Here is a 19,433-nt window from a genome sequence, read left to right on the forward strand (position 1 = left end):
GCATCCAAGGGTTGCACTGGATGTCTTAGCACCAACATCGCACAGTGAGATCATGTTCAGCTGGTTTCTACCATGACCCCTAAATCAGCAGTTGGGGTCGTGACAATTCTAGTCTGTGGAGGCTGCCATTTTTCTCCACATGGCGTGACCGCGCAGGGGGGCTGGAACAATGTCTATAGTGGGGGTGCTGAGAGCCATTGAACCAAACGGAAAACCCTGCATATGATAGAAACCACTGCAAGCCAGGGGATGCGGCAGCTCCCCCAGCATCCCTGGTTCCAGCACCTATGTGACCTCGCATGTATGATGCATCTGAGGTCACAACGCATGGAGGAAGTGGCACGGGGAAGGTGAGCAAGTGGGCCAGCCAAACATAGGCTAGCACATGCTGCTTCACTTTCGGGGCCCAAACAGACCATCTGCTACAAGATACCTTTGAGGAGCTGGGCCTTTGTGAAAAGTAACAGGAAAAGGGGTGGGGAAGGGGTATAAAACAGAAACACGTGTGAAGTGGGATAAACTTGCACTACAGTGTCTGTAATTGTGCTGTGGTCTCCCAAGGGGAGCTGTGTGAAACAGCTGCACTGAAATCACAACCCTGCTTTCATGTTTTGGTGCACACAGACTTACAGAAAGGTCATAGAAAGATCCCCCTCTGGCCAGGTTCTGCTGCCCTTCTCATGCTGCATGGTGCCTAGCTCCATGCACAGTGCCGCTGAAGTCAGTGGGAGTCTTTGTTGAGCGAGGATCTATTGGGGGTGAGTGGGGCTGTCTGAATCTGGCCCAGCAAGTATTGGGAAGCTTGCAATTAATCTGGGCCCAGTTTAGTGCAAATGTGGTGTGATGCGGCTTATGCCCCATCCTGGCTCAAGAAGAGTTAAAGAGAGCGGGAGAGGCCAGTCAACCCACCTTGTTGCACCTGGAGGGTGGGTGAGGCCCAATTAAGGATGAGAGCTGATGGGGAGGAGCTGGGTGGTGCTGTAAAGACAGGACATCTGGAGCAGAAAGGGGCTTTACTGAGGGGAACAGGCACTCTGCAGTGCCTCTCTGGGCAGAACTGACTACAGCTGGGAAACCCACCAGCAGAAAGCTTGCATAGAGGCTCCTAGGCCAGGGGAAAGAACTGGCTCAATAGGGGGGACCGAACCCAGAAGCAGCAGGTGATTTTGGAAGAGCTCTGCAGGGCAGCACTTCCTGGCGGAGGGCCCACAGAATGAAACTCTGCAGGGAACCTGCTCACAGGAGTCCTGAGCGGAGGGGTGTGCTTTGGAGGAAGAATCTAGAGAAGCAGCAGGCTTTGGCTGCTGGTTCTAGGGTCCCTGAACTGAAACCCAGTGTAATGGGAGGATCTGCCTAGGAAGCTGGTGCAAAGCCCCTGAGGAGATAAGCTTAAAAAACCGCAAGAGCAGGGGTGCAAGGACCACAGGGCCCAGAGTCCAAAGGCAGGATGTAAACACTGGGGCTATTACTGTGCTGGATGTGATGATACCCCAGAAAGGATGGAGCTAAAACGTAACCTGGCCAGAGGGCTGAGTCACACGAAGAGGTGAGGGGCGCTAGTCAGGGAAGAGCTGCTCTGCCCTGCCCAGCCATGCTGGGACACACCCGCAGTGTGTACGCTCTTCCCGCCTTTGACTGATTGTGTTGTTTTGTCTTGAGACTTCAGCCAGTGGTGGATTAGCCACTGGGCCAACAGGTCCTGTGCCCAGGGGGCCCTGGCCAATTGGGGGCCCCTAGAAATAGGGGCACCCCACGCCCTGACCCACTCCATCTGGTGCTCCTGCCTGGGAGTGGGAACGGGGGCTTGCCCCAGTCCACCTATCAGCCCAGTGCTTCTGCCAGCAGCGGAGAAAGACCCTGTGCCCCAACCCCGCTCCCCGGCAGGAGTACCGGGTGGAGGAAGCCCCCATGCCCCCACCTCATTTCCCTGGCAGGAGCACTGAGGGAGGCCGGAGGGGCTGCAGGCAAAAGGGGTGAGGAAGGGACCCCACTTGCTCTGGCCCAGAGCACCACAAACCCCTAATCTGCCTCTGTCTTCTGCACTTGTGATGTCACGTAAGTCTGACCTGAAAGTGGCCATTATTCTGTTACCACTGCACCCATGTCCCCCCCTGGACCATCCCCAGCCTTCTGAGGGGGCCCAGCCACTGGCTCTCACACGCTCCCAGCCAGCTGGGTCCAGGCAGAGTCTAGTCTCTGGGTCTACAGGGAACACGTCTAGGTTCAGACCTTTCTTCTGACGCCTTCCTTGGAACACAGGGTGCTGCCACCCAGTCACCCTAGACCCTGAAACCAGGGCTTCTGACCCTCCTAGGTGTTCACACCTGCCAACCCCTGTACCGCAGCGCTCTGCTGAGGTTGTGGGCACTCGGCTTCTAGCGTAGGGACAATGCGGTGGAAGGCAAGTACTCGAGAGTTACAGAAAACAACAGCAGTCCTGAGACGCGTCCTCCCCTGGTCCGATCTCTCCCCTTCCACGAGTCTGCTTTTGTCGGCCTTTCCAGCGGGGCAGAGTCCCTGCTGTGCTCCCTCCTACTAGTCCTGACAGGTGGTCAGGCCAGCACGCTGCAGCAAAGTAGGGTCTCCGTCTCTCTGCCACCGGGAACCTCCAACCCCCACCCAGCCACACAGTCCTCCCCCTTGTGGGCCCCATGTGGAGAGACCCTTGTTCCAGGAGGGTAGGGGCCAGCCGCTGGGAGACCATCAAAACTGTGGGCCCCAGATTGCAGTCTTGATGGCTCCTCAGTGATGGCTGCTCAGTGAGGTGACAAGACCCTTTCCTGGCCAAGGCAGCTGCCTGTGGGCACATCTACGCTGCAGCAGGGAGGCGTGATTCCCAGGTAGATGTACCCGTGCTCAAGCTAGCACCTGAAAACAGCAGTGCGCCCATGGTGCATGGGCTGTCAGCCCAGGGATGTACTCAGGGGGGTGGGGGACATTGCACTCTGGCAGCTAGCCTGTGCCACCCAGCCAGCCCACCCCCGGCCTGCAGCTGGAGAAGTGCCCGTCCATCTACCCGTGCTGGGAATTACAGCTCCCCACTGTGTGTTGACTACTCTGGAATGCAATCCAATGGGCTGCTCTCAAGCAAGTTAAGACATGTTACAAATACAGTTTGCTACAGGCTTATCCTATTTTGCCATATATTCAGCCTCTGTTTATTTCTGATGAACACAGCTGTTCTCAAAGCAAAACACCAAGTGGGGAAGGAGTTTTGCAAATGGATGCAGTCTGCACCCAAATACTCTCGCAGTCCCTAGCAAAATAAAACCACCGAGCTTCACTCAGCTTTAACTGCAGGCTCTGTAGCAAGTTCTGTTGGCACCTTGCCTCCCTGTTACAACTGCTCTCCGCAGACTGACTGAAGCAGCACGAGCAGCTACAGAAAGAACTAGCTAACGTGCTGACCATGGTTCTTAGTAACCACAAGCAAAATTGGCAGGTGTTCAGTGCTATCGGTACACTTTCCAACTGCCCTCACTTCATCATTACAAATTAGCTCTGTCCCTTGTTTAACTAGTAGGGCCAAATTCTGCTTTCAGTTAACTCTGGTGCAATCCCACTGAAGTCACCTAGCCGGACTCGCCTCTCACTGCTCCCAGGATCAACCAGGAATAAGTGCACTGAACTCAATGGCCCTTCATCAGCATGAGTGAGGTGAACCCATCAGAGGTCAGACTTGGTTTGTAGCCCATCTTCCCTAGCAGCCACCCTGGCCCATATTCACTGTGGCCCAGCACATGTCGCCATCAGCCCCAGTGACAAGTGGAGGTAAAACATATACCACCAAATGACTACACCCATTTGTCCCCCAGAGCAAGGGGCTAAGCAGGAAGGTAACTGTAGGGCCCAGAATCTGTTCTGTGCTTCTCCTGGGAGATCACAACTATGCACTGCCGAGGCTTGTGGTAAAGCTGCAGGCTGTCCCCTCGGTGTTTGTCTCCTGGAGCTGGAATGTTCTTGCTGGCTTCTTTGACCACCGGCAGCCTTTGTGCCTTTCCTTTGTTCTAACATCAGGCAGGTCCCTTCTGTGGCTTGGCAGGAACAACAAGAGGGAACAAATAGTCCTGTGAATCAGCTGTCTTTGTGTGCTTTGTTCGCACTCCTTCCTGCTTCCCCAAAGGGGATTTTTCTTTGAAAGAAAATACGTTCTCATGTGCTGTCCCAGATCTTTTCCATGTAACCCTTCAAAATGCACAGCCAGCTGGAGCTGTGTTTTAGAACAAATGGGCCAGATCCTCTGCTGGCCTAAATCGGCACAGCTCTGTTGAAGCCAATAAAGCTACATCACTTTGCCTGGTCCAGGAGAATACACTCTTTCATTCCTAGAAACCTTGCCCCGGAGTTACCTCTAGAGTTCAACTTGGCTCCGAAGTATTAAGGTGAGGAAAACATTCTCACTCTAGAGGCTTCAGTTCTTTGCTTCATCTTATTTTCTGTTCAGTTTTATATAACTTCCCTTCTGTTCATTTCCTTTTCTCCTGCATGTGGTGCTTCTCTTCTGCAAATTAGCTTGAATGATAACATCACTTCTCTGGAGCTGTACGGTTACATCTTCAAAGCACTTCTCAAGCAGGAAGTCATAGCATGCACAGAAGGCACCAGAAACTTTCCTTGAGCAGAGCTAGCTCACCCTGATTGCTAAAGGGCTGTGGTGTTCCGTTACTTCACTCTCTGGGTATATCTACTCTGCGATCAGAAGTCTGCAGCACTGGGTATCGGCTCAGCTGATGGCCTCACGGGCCTGGGGGGCAGGGCTATAACATTGCAGTGTAGGTGTTTGGGCTCAGGCTGGATCCCGGACTCAGGGACCCTCCCCCTTGCGGGGTCTCAGTGCCCAGGCTGTACACTGCAATCGTATAGCCCCGCAAGACCGGGTCAGCTGCCCTGAGCCCGCTGCGGCCATGCTGCAGGTCTTTTCTCACAGTGTAGACGTACCTTCCGAGGCTCAGATTAGCACCTCGCTCCCTAGCCTGGCTTTGGCTCTATGTAGATTACTAGGCCTGCAGTTTTAGCAGCCTGACTCTAGAGTGTCTCTTCTGCCTGCAGCAGGAAGACCTCCCTCCTGCTGGTGCCACCATCTCTGATCCTTTTACTGCTGGGGATCTGGTGCTGAACATAAAGAAGTTGTGTGGATAAGCTCCCAAAGGAATCGTTCCAATCTTCCAGGTACAGAACAATGGTGGTCACAAAGTTATCCCTTAGGCTAGGGGGATTGTGGTGGGGCGGTGCCCCACCCCCTGGCAAAATTGGGCGACAACAGGCCAGAGTGACTGCGCAGAATGGCAGCCAATCAAAGAGGGTCTGTGGGGGAGCCAATCAGTGCAGAGTCGAGGGCAGCCAATCAGGGCCAGGCTAGGCCCTATAAAAAGGCTGCCCAGAAGCAAAGCAGCGAGTCTGTCTCAGACCTTCAGAGGTGAAGGGCTGTTTTCTGAGCTAAGGAAATAGGCAGGGCTCGGCTCGACTCGAGCCCGTTACCTGTCAGACTGCAGGCCCTGACCAGAGAGGCCTAGAGGATGCAAGGGGTCAGAGGGGAAGTGACCCAGGAAGGATGGACAGACAAGGGGAGAGAAGGAGGGTGGAGAGGCTGCTACTAGAGGGTCCCTGGGTTGGGACCCAGAGCAGTGGGTGGGCCTGGGTCCCCCCCTGTACTGCACCTGGCATGGAGGAGTGGGCATGACAGACTGCAACCGGCCCTTGAGCAGAGGCGCTAGACTTTGGGGGTTGTGGTTGGGCACTGCGGCAGGGGTGAGTTGGAAGACTGCTGTTAACCCACCCCACCCTGGAAGGGGGTAAGGATGGACTAGGGGGCAGTGTCCTGAAGTGGATGTCGCCGAGCGGGGAGCAATGCGAGTCCGGATACCGGCACAGCAGACGACGGACGGGACACCACCAGCAGAGGGTGCTCCGCAACGGACAGCGCTAATTCCCACACGTGCCAGCAGGAGGTGCTGCATTGGTGAGTCCTGACCCTGTCACAGGGATAAAGAAGAGGAAAAAGGGGAGCTCTACCAGTGACCTGGAGGATTCTCCCTGGGATTAGGGGAGGGGATTCTGTTCTGCCTTTTGTCTTTTGGTAGAAGGTGGGGATGGGTGGGGATTGACACCATCCAACTCAGCAGCATAGACTCGGTGCCCTGTTAAATCCCCTTTGTGCTGGTCCCATCCTTGCATGCTCTCCTTCTCAGCCCACCCTCACAGAGGGATGGGTGGGGAGCCTGGCCAGCATGCACTGCGAGCTGGCAATCCATGACTGGGGTTGCGGCCCCTTTAGCCTGCCCTGAACAACACCAGTGGCTAGGTAGGTCTCCAGTCACAGCTAGGAGTAGGGTGAGCAGGAAAGTGGCGTATGTTAGTAATCATGGGGTTACGGTAATGCCCCCTGGCCAACCAAGAGCAGGATCCCTTGTGCTAGATGCTGGACAAACATAGAATGAGAGACTGTCCCTGCTCCAAAGAGCTTAGAGCCTAAATAGACAGGAGAGATCCTGGCTGGGGTAAGGGCTAGAAGGTACGTGCAGAGGGATCTGGGTGATGGCACTAACCGGGGACACAAGAGCAGGGAGAGGGGGTGCTGAGGGGACGGGGAGGAGACAGGTCAGGGAGAAGGAGGTGGCAGGTATGAAGGGCAGGTGTGAGTGACCGTCAGGGACAGGGTTGACATCACTGTCTGGGGTCCCTGCTTTCGCTGCTCTGACAGCTGCTCTGCTTCAGCCTCTGCCTGGCTCCTCACTGCAAGTTCTTTGTCCAAAGCCACTTGGCTGGGGAGGTGTGGGGAGGGGACACAGCATGGGTCCTAGTGACTCCATGGGGGGAGACTCCCCTGCATAGTTTGACTCTGGAGGGTGCTGGGGGGCAGGAGTGGCCCTAACTGGGCCCCACTTTTTATAGACAGCAAGTTTAAAACAAACAAAAGGAAGTATTTTTTTTCGTACAATGCACAGTCAACCTGTGGAACTCCTTGCCAGAGGATGTTGTGAAGGCCAAGACTATAACAGGGTTCAAAACAGAACTAGATATTGATGGACCTGTCCTCCATGAACTTGACTATTAGCCAGGAGGGGCAGGGATGGTGTCCCTAGCCTCTGTTTGCCAGATGCTGGGAATGAGTGACAGGGGATGGATCACTTGGTGATGACCTATTCTGTTCATTCCCTCTGGGGCGCCTAGCATTGGCCACTGTTAGAAGACAGGATCCTGAGCCAGATGGACCTTTGGGCCGTTCTTATGTTCTTACACCCTATCCCATTCCAGTGCAACAGTCCCAGTTTCAGCTGCTCCTGGCAGCTTCAGTCTCTGGTTGGCTGGCTGCTCCCTGCACTTACCGCTCTCTTCCTGCCCCTCAGAGGAGCCACAAGTAGCTCCCACACATCTGAGGATAAAGGGGGGGCAGATTTTCAGAAGCATCTAAGTGACTTAGGAGCACACGTCCCATTGGATGTCAATGGGATACGGTATTATATAGTCCTGCTGAAAGTCCAGGGAATGTGTGCTCCTAAGTCACAATGGGCTAGACCCACAAAGACTTAGACACTTAACTCCCATTGATCTGGGCCTTCGGCTTTTATGAAAAGCTTGTCCTCAGCCCACTAATTCGCACTTTACAGAAATAAAAAGTTTGATAACCAAAAAAAGGCTCTTTAATTTTTCTGCACAAGGTCTGTGCTCCAACGCATCAGCCCCTGACGGGTTAACACCAAGGCTGAAAGGTGTTGAACTGCACCAGCCACAACACTTAGCTGTGCGCACATGGGGGCGTGGGGAACTAGATATCATTTCTTCAGCAACTCTGTCTGTCCTGGGGCTGTGGTAATAAAAATAAAGGAACATTGCCACCTTGTGTTCTGTAGTCGTGCCTAGCACTGCTGTTTAGGCAACAGTGTTGAAGTCCTTGTGAGCTGCCGTATTCACCATAGTCCATGCCCCACCCACTCCTTGGTGAGGAAAATGGGGAGATCATGGCCAAGATTTTCTGGGGGAGGGGGCGGCTAGTGATTTGAGAGGCCTCCATGCCCAACTTGAATTGTGTTTGAGGGGCTGGACTTTCTGAAATGGCTGGGCAGCTTCTCTCTGAAAATTCGGCCCCTTTAAGGTGTCTCAAATGGGCCACCCACAATCACTAGTCACGTCTGAAACTCTTGGCCCATGATCCAGACTGTACCCTGAGGTGAGAAATGAATGGAAGAGGAGCCATGTGTGTGCTGCTGCGGACAGTGTGAAGCCCTGTGCATCCACGCTAGGGGCTGGAATAAAGCCATGGGAACTCAGGCCCAGATCCTCAAAGGTATTTAGGTGCCTAACTCCCATTGACTTTAATTGGAATTAGGGGCCTAAAAACCTCTGAAGATCTGGACTGGAGAGCTCAGTTCTGCAACATCTGTGCACTGAGCCCCTCCAGTAATGTGTATTGAGTGGGGTGAGGGCTGCCGGCTCAACCCACTGAGCAAAGGAAGAGACAAAAAGAAGCAAGCGTAAGTGGGAGACTAATAGAACGATGAATCCCCCTCTATCCCTGCGTGTGCTGGGCACATAGTCTGGTAAATGGGCGCTGGGGGCCTGCTTACTCTGTGTGCCCCCAGAGCAGGTGGGAGTGGGCAGGGAGAGATGAGGAACGGGCAGGGGCTTGGTTCTGCCCCAGTGCACAGCCCACTGGCATGGCTGGTGTTATACTATACTGCAGGTAATGACCAGTGGCAAATTATGAACACCCCCTCCCTGAGCAAGGGGCAAACTGGGGTGGGGGGGGACGACTGTGCCTCAGAGGTGTGTCTAGGATACTGATGACCGCCTCTCCCAGGGCTTACCCGGTCTAGCCCTGGCTGTTTGGCTTTCTCTGTATTCAAGGGTGTGCTGTTCTGTGGGACCTTCGGTGGCAGGAAAACTGAAGAATCTGCATGTGCAAGGATTCCTGGTGTCCTACATAAAGCCAGGACATGGGGCTGCTCAATAAACAGTAATTTTCTGTGCTGTCTAATCAACAGCTAGGTGATGATATGGATTCAGGGGGGCTGGAACAATGCGGATAGTGGGGGTGCTGAGAACCATTGAGCCAAACTGTAAACCCTGGATACGATGGAATCCACTTCAAGCCAGGGAGCGTGACAGCCCCCCAGCTCCAACATCTTTGTATGGATTGTGGACTAAGAGGAGGATGGGAACATGGGGCCCATGAAAGCGATGGAAAGACTTGCTCACTTCCGTGGACTCTGGAGCAGGCTAGATCAGCACTTCTGGAACCTCACAGAAAATCACAGGACCATTGCTGCCTTATGAATGACACATTTTATCCACTGCCCAGTCACCTCCGTTTTACAGTGGGGGGCGCTCTGTTAAAATCTTCACATTTGCTTAATCTTCCAATCTAAAAGTCCATCAAGCAGCTTGACAGGATAAGCCTAGATAAAATGCCAGTTAAAAATGAATGTTACTAAGCCATCCAGTGATGGCAGAATGCAGATGTTGCTACAAACAAAACCCCACTGCCTTCATTTTACAAAGTCTGGTGTAGGTCCATTCTAAGAAGACCCCTCGGTCTCTGTATAAACACTCAAAATGCATTCTCCACAGTCAGTCTCAGGGACCCACATTGAAATAAGCTCATTTTGTTCACTTTTTTTTTCTTCTTTGTGCCTCCCCCTCTTTGATGATTAGTTCAGCAGATTGTTTTAAATCCTAGGATAGAGCTGAACATCTGGCACAGAGAAGAGATGTAAACGTGGCAGGAAATGTTGCAACCTAGATCTATTGAAAGAGATGTTGTGGAATTTGTGACATTCTATACCTTGGGGGAGCACCCTGTCACCCCCATATTCCTCATTTATAGATCATTGTGATATGGCATATAAAGCAGGCCGTATGAGGTATCAGGGGAAAAGTTATGATCTGCTGAAAGTCACTGTTCTGTCTAAATATATATATCATTAATGCATATGAAGTTATGAGAATTGTGTTTTATGGTTGTCACTAAAATATGCTGTGGGTTTGGGAAGTGCCCAGAGACAAAGCCAAGGAAAGTAACCAGCATCCAGGCAGGTGTCAAACAATTGTCAACAGCCATTGTCCAGCAAGGGAACTGCAATTCAATGACTCACTTGCATAAGGCCACACCAGGGGAATTGCTGAACCTTGTCTGGGGACTCGGCAATGCCCACCAGACATGTCTGGACTTGTGTTCTGCAAGCACCTGGACTAAGGGTATAAAACAGAACACAGGGGCCCATGCCTGGCCTTTCTCCTTCCCCTACCTATGCTGCAAGCGAAAAAGACACTCAGAAGACTGAAGACTCCAACAGAGGAGATTGGCCCAGGTTTCAAGGGTGAAACCTGTGTACTATGCACTGCAATATCCAGTGGGGTGAGAAACTGCTTAATCTACATACAAAATGGGAAATGACTGCCTATGAAGGAGTACTGCAGAAAGGGATCTAGGGATCATAGTGAACCACTAGCTAAATATGCGTCAACAGTTGTTGGTTTTTTGTGTGTTTTTTTTTGGGGGGGGGGGTCTTAAAAAACACAAAGCAAAACATAATTCTGGGATGTATTAGCAGGAGTGTTGTAAGCAAGACAGGAGAAGTAATTCTTCCATTCTACTCTGTGCTAATTAGGCCTCAACTGGAGTATTGTGTCCAGTTCTGGGTGCTACATTTCAGGAAAGATGTGGACAAATTGGAGAAAATCCAGAGAAGAGCAACAAAAATGATTAACGGTATAGAAATCATGATCTACGAAGAAATATTGAAAAAATTGGGTTTGTTTAGTCTGGAAAAGAGAAGACTGAGAGGGGACATACCAGTTTTCAAGTACATAAAAGGTTGTTACAAGGAGGAGGGAGAAACATTGTTTTCCTTAACCTCTCAGGACAGGACAAGAAGCAATGGGCTTAAATTGCAGCAAGGGAGGTTTAGGTTGGACATTAGGGAAAAACTTCCTAGCTGTCAGGGTGGTTTAGCACTGGAATAAATTGCCCAGGGAGGTGGTGGAATCTCTGTCATTGGAGATAAAGAGCAGGTTGGACAAACACCTGTCAGGGATGGTCTAGATAATACTTAGTCCTGCCTTGAGTGCAGGGGACTGGACTAGATGACCTCTGGAGGTCCCTTCCAGTCCTACAATTCTATGATCTAGATGTTGCCCAGTCTAATAGGGTTGAGAGTTTAGACTGCGTGCTTATATTTTCTTTTCTTTTGGAAACCACTCTGACTTTTTGCCTGTCCCTTATAATCACTTGAAACAGCCCCGCTGTTGCTATATGAGACAGTGGTCTCACGGTCCCAGGCTGCTCCCCAGGGATCCCATCACAGAATTATTTACCACATTTTACATGTTTCCATTCTGGACCACCCAGGGTGGAGGTGGCTGTCTCTGAAATAGTGTTATACTCTTGTTGTACCAAGAATGTCATTCACTAAATCAGGGGTGAAAAATCAAATTATTATCAGACAGTAGCACCTCTGGGCCCTATTGTATTCAGTACCATACAAGCACTGTCCCTGCCCCCAAAGAGTTTAGTCTTATTATAACATCAGCATCATTCGTTACAGTAGCATCTATAAGTCCTAGCTGATTTGGGGGGCTTACTGGGCTAAGGGCTGTATAAAGATATTTAGTAAGAGACCGTTTCTGGCCCGAAGAGTTTATAATCTAAATAGACTCTCTAGCCCTTTGCTGGTTCATCCCTGGCATCAATGAGTTAGGACCTGATCCTACCCCACCGAAGTCACTTATCTAGGATCTGGATCAGACCCTTGTTCCTGAGAGTCAGACAAATACTCCTGGTTGCTGTGACTGGATGGTTATGATTTGTGTTCACATTCAGGTGACCAGATGTCCCAATATTAGGGACTTTGTCTTATTTAAGCAACTATACCGGCCCTCCTGGGGGAAAAACATGTCCCGATCTTTCACACTTGCTGTCTGGTCACACTAGTCACATCTAGTCTGCTAACACAGCCTGCCTTCATCACTGCTTTCTGTCTATCAGGGGCCAGCCCAGAGACCCTCTCTGTGGCATGGAGGCATTGTACAGGGACCTCTCCCTGCTGCTGTACAGACTTGCCCCAACGTGAGCCTTAAGTGGCATATGGAGGCCTTTCTGCCTGGTCCCCACTCCGAAGGGAATCTTACCCTGAGAGTATCCACGTCCCTGAGACACGCTGTGTACTGTGGCTAAGGCAGAAGCCCCTTGGTGACGTATTGGCAGCTCCTCACTGCCTTACAGTATGAAATACCTGCGGTCTATAGGAAGAGAGCCCTTCTATGACCAGACACCCACGGGCGGTTTCTCAGCCGGTGTACAGCTCAGGCTCAGACAGGCTGTTCTCCTGCAGGATTGTCAGTGAGCCAGATGCAGCCCGCATGTCCCCTACCCTCCATTTCAAGTCATTGAGGACAATCTCTGAGCTCGCTCAGTGAAGACACTCTTGCCCATGCCATCACTAATAGCCCCACTGTTGCTATATGTGTCAGTAACCAAGATCCACCATCCTCATCGGTTCCAAACGCGGGGACATAAATATGGGGAAATACCCGTCCCAGCACTGCACAGCCCCGATCAACCATCGGCAAATGCTGCCGAATCAGGATTAGACACTGAATGTGCCAAGGCTCCGCTCGTGGATGGAATGACCTCTTCCCCCATCATGGGGGGGGGTCACTTTTTCAGCTGTACAGTCTTGTACAAAGTCCATATCTGCCACTACTCCCCCGACCCCTATTGCCTTTTCTCCCTCCTCCCAGGTTGGCCTGGCCATCCTGACAGTGTTCAAAAACAATTAGTCTAGAAACCCTGGAGAGAGGTTGCTGCCAGTTTCCCATTGCTCCTATAGCCAGGGACAGGTGAACCATAATTACAGGGCCATTTATATACTGATCTGTATTGGGACTGTTTCCAGACTGGAATTACCCAGATTTTAATAAAGCCTTTTGATCATTTTCTGTTACATTTTGGCCAGCAGATAAAACTGGAAATGTTTCAATACTGCTGTTACAACATACATGTGGGCCAATTCTGCCTTATGCTCAAGCAGGAGCGTGCTAAGTGGAGTATGTACAAAGGGTACAAATTCCAGACAAAAGTCAATTTGAGTGACATGGTTTTAATATCTGGCTTCCTCCCATATTTCAGAAGAGCACATTTCACCATCAGTTGAGGGCCTTTGGCCCTCCACTAATTAAAGGGGAGTTTTGAGTAATGATGCCATTCTGACCCCTTAGTACTTTACGACTGCCATCCTGGATACTCTGGCGGTTAGAACTATGAAATGGGTCTGGGTCTGTTTTCACCCTAAAGAAGTATGAGATGAGAGCATTCCTGTGCCAAGGAGACAGGGCAGTACATCCATTGCTATGGCACTATTATTGGGGGGCATGGGGGGATTTGAAATACATTTGGCTTTGTACATTACCATTTGTTTCTCATGTTCTATCTACAGAGGCACTCAGACAAAGGGCCCAAAGCTGCCCCCCTGAAAACACCAAGAATGGGTGCAGGCCTAAATGAGGCCATTACATCAATACCACAGCAAGGTATTGGCCCCTTACTTGCCCTTGATATGCTCACAAAATCCCCTACAAGTTCAGTGGAGTTTCTGTACAAAATAATTAACAGCAGGATAACTTAATCAATACCTATCCCTTATAAAGTAGGCCCTTATCTCCCTGTGACTTTCCGTGGGAATTGGGTGCCTTTCTCCTAAGGCACTTCTGAAAGCCCCATCTACAATGATTTTCATCTTCAAAATGACTTGACATTAATTAACCTGGATGCACCCTGCCGAGTCTATTTAGGGCCCAACCTCTCAAAGACCTAGGCATGTGTTTAACTTTATGCCCTAGAATAGTGCCATGGATTTCAGTAAAACTGCTCACAAACCAGACATATACACTATTCTAGGCAGGATCAGAGCCATAACGCTTTCTGAAGACATATCCAAGCAGAGCTACTATGAAAAATACATATGGAAAAGCAAAGATACCCAAAACTTTTATTTAATAATGCATAATAAATAAATGACAGAAAAGGAAGAGCAACATTCAGAAAATTCAGATAACTAAAGTGCTTTTAGACAAAAATATAAAAAGACCAAGAAACAGATCTGACATTAACACTGTTTTATGGACATTTAAGAATTACAAAATAGTCTCCTATGACAATTCACAAAATAGCATAAAATTTCTTAGGGGTGCTATGGCTTGATTTTCATAAAGGTGTGAGTTCTTTTATGCATAGTATATCAAATAACATTCAAAAGCATAGAAAATTATTGCATAAAATATCCCCCCCATATCCCCCCGCACGCACAATACAAGTTCTAAGTAAAATACACAGTGTAATTCATTTATAAGGCTGTATTGACTGATACACAGCTCCTCAGCTGGTGTAAACTGGCCTGGCTCTCTTGAAGTCAATGGCACTATGTCAACTTACAAGAGCTGAAAAACTGATCCACAGTTTTTAAGAATACCTTCTGCTTCTTCTTGAGGCCGAACAGTTGCATATTTTAAACACCGAGAATTGCCATGTTGGTGCTTACCCAGTACATCACAGTAAACGTTGGAATGTAACTTTGGAAATAAGGGTTCTGTTAAGTCCTGCACCGTCTTTTCGCCAAACAGGGTCCAGAAGGAATAACTCCACTCTCAGTCATGGTCCTGTTTAGCTGGCAGAAGTGTCTTTCAGTTGCTTGTGTTACAGAATGAAAGGGAGGTTTTCCTGATTTATCACTAGAGCTGCCCAAAAACCAGTGACGTTTTCACACCAACATTTTAAAACCTTCCCCTCAGCCCTGTTTATTACAAACAAACAGCTTTAAAGTTGTGGGGGAGGGAATCTTGGCTGGATCCAGTTTTAAAATGTCTCATATTCATGTAAAATTGTGTATTAATTGTTTGAAAAAATAATGAATAAATAGTCCTATCTTTCCAAAGTGTTAAGGGGGCTCATTTTCCTAACACCCCGCCCTTCCCCTGCTCCCTGAGTTTAGTGGTCATTGTCCTTCCCATCTGTCTGGAGGTCTCCTTTGAGACATTGCCTCAAAGCGCTCCTGTTCTCTTGCTTTGCTGTGCTAGAAAGGTCAATCGCTGTATCTTCTGAATTGTCCATAGAGCTGAGTTTGTCACCAGAGCTTCTCTGGTGATCTGCTGGCTTCATTTTTAATTCCTCCTCAGGACCTTCCAATCGCCAGCTGCCTGTCATCTTCTCCTCACTCTCTGGCTTTCTTGTAACATCCATGGATTTTTTATGCATCCCTTCAAGAATGAAGAAGAGTAAGTAAATATAACACATTGCTTAAATCCACCTGGGACAACTGAGAGCATTGTGCCTACTAACTAATTCAAACACACCCGGCTCAGCTGTTACCTTGTCCTCCTCTTCTCCCCTCATTTGTCTATGTCTTCCCTTAGGGACAGATCCAAAGCCCAGTGAAGTCAGCAGAAAGATTCCATCTGACGGCAATGAGTTTGGGTGCCTCGGTTGCCTATTGTCTAAATCCTAGATTGCGAGTTCTCTGGGGTCTAGGGTCTATTATTGGCATGTAAGTAGGCAGTGAGATAGGGCTCTATTCCTTACCTGTGTCTCTACAGCACGACATCAACATGATAAATTAAGCACCTATTCAAACATTCACTTAAGCATGGGCTTAAGTTTAAGTTACACTTAAGTTAACTTTAAATTAAATATGTGCATAAGTATTTCCCTGACTCCAGGCTAAAATCATAACAACTAACAATAACAGTATATTATTACTGTATAGCAATAAAAGGGTCACCCACTCTAATCTGTTCGTTAACACATCCTTTTCAAAACACTTTAACACAGACTCTGAAAATTACCACCTAAGGATTTGTGGTTTACTTTAAATCCCCCTCACCCAAAAAAAAAAAAAAAAAAAAAAAAAAGACTGGCATGTTTGTAAGGAAGGGAAAGGCTGAGATTTGTAACAGTTTTCAATATAAAGCATGTCAGGCTCTCCCTAGCTACCTGGCTGTTCCCTCTTAGCAGGGCATACCCCACCCTGGACGAGGTGCTGTCTTACCAAGCAGCCAAGGAGCGCAGGAGCCCACCAGCCCACTTTTGGCTGAGTTGATGATTGACTCGGGGAGAGGGATGGAGTGCCTCACCATGGCCCCATAGAGACCGTACTCGGCCATGACACTGCTCCTGCCCCAGCACTTCTCACGCTTCCTCCACTTGGCTCTTCGGTTCTGAAACCAGACCTGGGGGCCCGGGGGAGATCGGGGGGGGGGAGATCCGGGGAGGGGGCATGTGTGTGGGTTGGGGTTTGTACAGGGGCATGTGTGATTATATCCAGAAGGTGTTCGGGGAGGGGGGCGGGGTCCAGGTGTGCATATGTGTGAATGTGTGTGTTGGAGAGCGTGTTGGGGTGGGGAGGGATTGAGAGAGAGAGAGAGAGAGAGACCATTACATGAGGTTTATCGTGACTGGACAGGATCTTTAGATCTAGGCCTGTGCTGGGGATCCCTACTCAGATGTTTCCCCAGCAGCTGTCCAGAGGGAGTCAGTGAACACGAACCCCCCCCCCCCCCCAGAGCAGCTGCCTGCATGGCCATCTCCTCTGTGCTGGGCACACGGGAAATCTTTTACACCCCCCAGAAAAGGCGGCCTCCCCTCAGCCATTGTACACAGACCATGGCTCTCAGGCAGTGAGTCCCTGTTCCACCCCCCCCCCCCACCTTGTGTCTGCAGCCCCAAAGGGTGGCCATCGAAAAGGGCTGCTTATAACTAGTCCTGGCTCCTGTCCAACTGTCCTGCTCTTAAGGGCATCAGTAGCAAAAACTCAGGGCCCACTCTAGCTATGTTGGTCATTGAAGTAACCGGGCCACTTGAGGATAGGCGGGAAGATTTGGCCCAGTCTCTGTTGAACTAGGGTCCGAAGCAGTGGGCTCCGGCACAGAGCCCAGCCAGGTGTCTAGGGCAGGGGGGGCAGAGAGCTGTGGGTGCTGGGCATGGAGTGTATTCGCCTTGTGCACTTCGCTCTCGGGGTGGGCAGGGGACCGCAGAGACAGCCAAGACAGCCCGGCGCTGGGACTGGCTCCCTACCTGGATCCTGTCCTCCGGCAGCTCTGTTTTCATAGCTAGCATTTCCCGGGCGTACACATCTGGGTAATGAGCGTCATTGAAAGCCTTTTCCAACTCCTCCAGCTGGTGAGCAGTAAACACCGTCCTGGGGAAGGAACAAACAGTTACTGGCCACCCGGGGAGCCCCAGTAGCTCCTGCAGGGGCCCCCGGGCACTCCCCCAGGGCGAGGTCTACAATGACTCTGGCCTGCAATCAGGTCTGAGTCTGGTCCTGTTTACACAGGATTTGCCACTGAGCCGCAGGAGAGTTTTATTCCTAGGCAGGGCAGCTTTGCTCCTGTCTCTCAGCCCTGCTAATTCTTGTGAAAAGCCCTTTGGCTGCCCATTACTAACACTAGTTAGAATAAACACGGCTTCAGTCCCACCCCTGCGGCCACATCAGTCACGTTGCCATAAGCCGTAGTGTAGACATGGTCGAGCCCTGAACCAGTACCAGGCCCGCGGTGCTGGAGGACAGGCAAGCCCAGGCAATGCCATGATCCCAGGGGATCCGTGCTGTGAAGAGCAGGGCCAGGGCTCCCCCAAGGCCCAGCCCGCTGCCCCTAGCTGAGCGGGTACCTATGCCGGCGCTTCTTCCTCTTGATCTGGGAAGTCGGCGTCTTCAGCTCGCCCTTGTCCCCGGACAGGCTGTCCTCGTCTGTGCGCAGCGGGAGGGAAAGGACATTCAGCGAGCGCCGTGGGGAGGGGAGGCAGGCCCGAGGCTCAGAGGGAAGCACCCAGGGGTGACGGGCTGAGAAGCTGGCTGGGACCAGGCTGAGCTCGCTCCCCCCACCCCGAGCACAGCCCCGGGGAGTGGGGCGCGTCTCGCCCAGCGGTCGGCGGGCCCAGGCCGGGCGGTTCAGCACCACGAGGGCGGACAGCGCCGGGCCCGGTTACACCGGGTGCGTCGCAGCTGCGGAGCTCGGCCCGCGGCGGCTCTGGCCGGTCCGGGGTCAGGCGCTGGGGCTGGCTTGGGGGGCGCCCCGGGCTCTGGAGGGGGACCCCGGGGCAGGGCCCGGCTGGGGAAGGGGGAGAGCCCGGGGCAGGGCCCGGCTGGGGAGGGCGATCCTGGGCAGGGCCCGGCTGGGGAGGGCGATCCTGGGCAGGGCCCGGCTGGGGACGGGGATCCTGGGCAGGGCCCGGCTGGGGAGGGCGATCCTGGGCAGGGCCCGGCTGGGGAGGGCGATCCTGGGCAGGGCCCGGCTGGGGACGGGGATCCTGGGCAGGGCCCGGCTGGGGACGGGGATCCTGGGCAGGGCCCGGCTGGGGACGGGGATCCTGGGCAGGGCGCGCCCCGGGAGCAGCGGGGCAGGGCAGGGCCCTTACCCGAGACGCTGTCCTGGCGCCCGCCGGCGGGCGGCCCGGGGTGCCGGTGCAGCTCCGGCCGGGGCTGCAGGAAGGGGACGTGCGCCGGCAGCAGGCAGGGGGCTCCGGCCGGGGGCGGCGCCGCGAAGCCGCAGAGGAAGCCCAAGCCCAGGGGCAGGGAGCCGCCGCTCAGAGACACCCCCCCAAGTCCGGCCCCGGCGCCCTCGCATCCCGCGCCGGCCACGGGGGCGGCCGGCGGCTGCAGCTCGGCCTCCAGCCCCAGCAGGTCGGTGATGGCGAAGCCCTTGGAGCGCAGGGCCGGGGCGCCCAGTCGGGCCGCCTTCTCGCTGGCAGCGCTGGGCACCAGCGCCTTCCCCTTGGCTCTGCCCTCGGCGGGCTCCTCCCGGCCTGTCATGCTGGCCGCTGCCTCCCCAGGATGGACGGGGGCAGAGCCTCCCCGGAGCCTTTTATCCCGCTGCCCGGCTCCAATCAGCTCCGGGCAGGGCCCCGCCGCCGCAGGGGGGCCGGGGAGGGGGCGGGCCTGGCTCCCAATCCCAGGGGATTAATTGCCACCGAGGCCCCCAGAAGCCCACCCCGCTCCCCCGCGGGCGCTGCTGCTCCAGCGGACACGGTTCAGGGCGCCCAGCCGCTGCCCCGTGGGCTCGCTCCGCGCAGCGCAGCCTGGCCCGTGCGCCCGGGGCGCGCAGGGCACTGGCCAGGCTCGGCTGGCGGAGCGCCCGGCCCTGGCCGGGGAGTTGGTGCCCCCCGGGGGCTGCCCAGGCTGCGCTCTAGCGCCTCGCCCCGCCGGGTGCCCGTCTGTGTCCGACACAGGCTACCTGGCGAGCGACACAGACCTGCACAGCTCGGTCCGGCCCGCCTCGCTTTCCGGGCCCCGTCGGACAAGGCGGATCCAGAGCCCGTGAGTTTCACACCCCCTGCCGAAGCGCCACAGCCTGGGGGATTCTGGGAAGCGGGGGGCGGGGGGGAAATCGGTTTAGCAAGGAAAGTTTTGTTCCGTCCTTTCCCGTGGAAAACTGAGCTCGGGCAC

At 52.8% G+C, this 19,433-nt stretch overlaps 1 protein-coding gene across 2 annotated transcripts; it reads right to left on the reverse strand.

Annotated features, from left to right (window-relative positions):
* Nucleotides 1–14,146: 14,146 nt before the first annotated feature.
* On the reverse strand, nt 14,147–18,813 carry VSX1 (visual system homeobox 1). 2 transcript variants are annotated; one of them, XM_073335343.1, is made up of 5 exons: nt 18,407–18,813; nt 17,660–17,738; nt 17,063–17,186; nt 16,038–16,218; nt 14,147–15,249 (listed from the first exon to the last, which is right to left on the reverse strand). In XM_073335343.1, the coding sequence occupies exons 1-5, from the start codon at nt 18,798–18,800 to the stop codon at nt 14,981–14,983; spliced, it is 1,047 nt and encodes a 348-aa protein (XP_073191444.1). In that variant the 5' UTR covers nt 18,801–18,813; the 3' UTR covers nt 14,147–14,980. The 2 variants fall into 2 exon arrangements, with proteins under 2 accessions (XP_073191444.1, XP_073191445.1); XM_073335344.1 differs by having other exon boundaries at nt 18,401–18,813.
* Between the last annotated feature and the right edge of the window lie 620 nt (nt 18,814–19,433).

This window comes from Lepidochelys kempii, chromosome 3 (assembly GCF_965140285.1).
Source record: "Lepidochelys kempii isolate rLepKem1 chromosome 3, rLepKem1.hap1, whole genome shotgun sequence".
Classification (NCBI taxonomy): Eukaryota; Metazoa; Chordata; order Testudines; family Cheloniidae; genus Lepidochelys; species Lepidochelys kempii.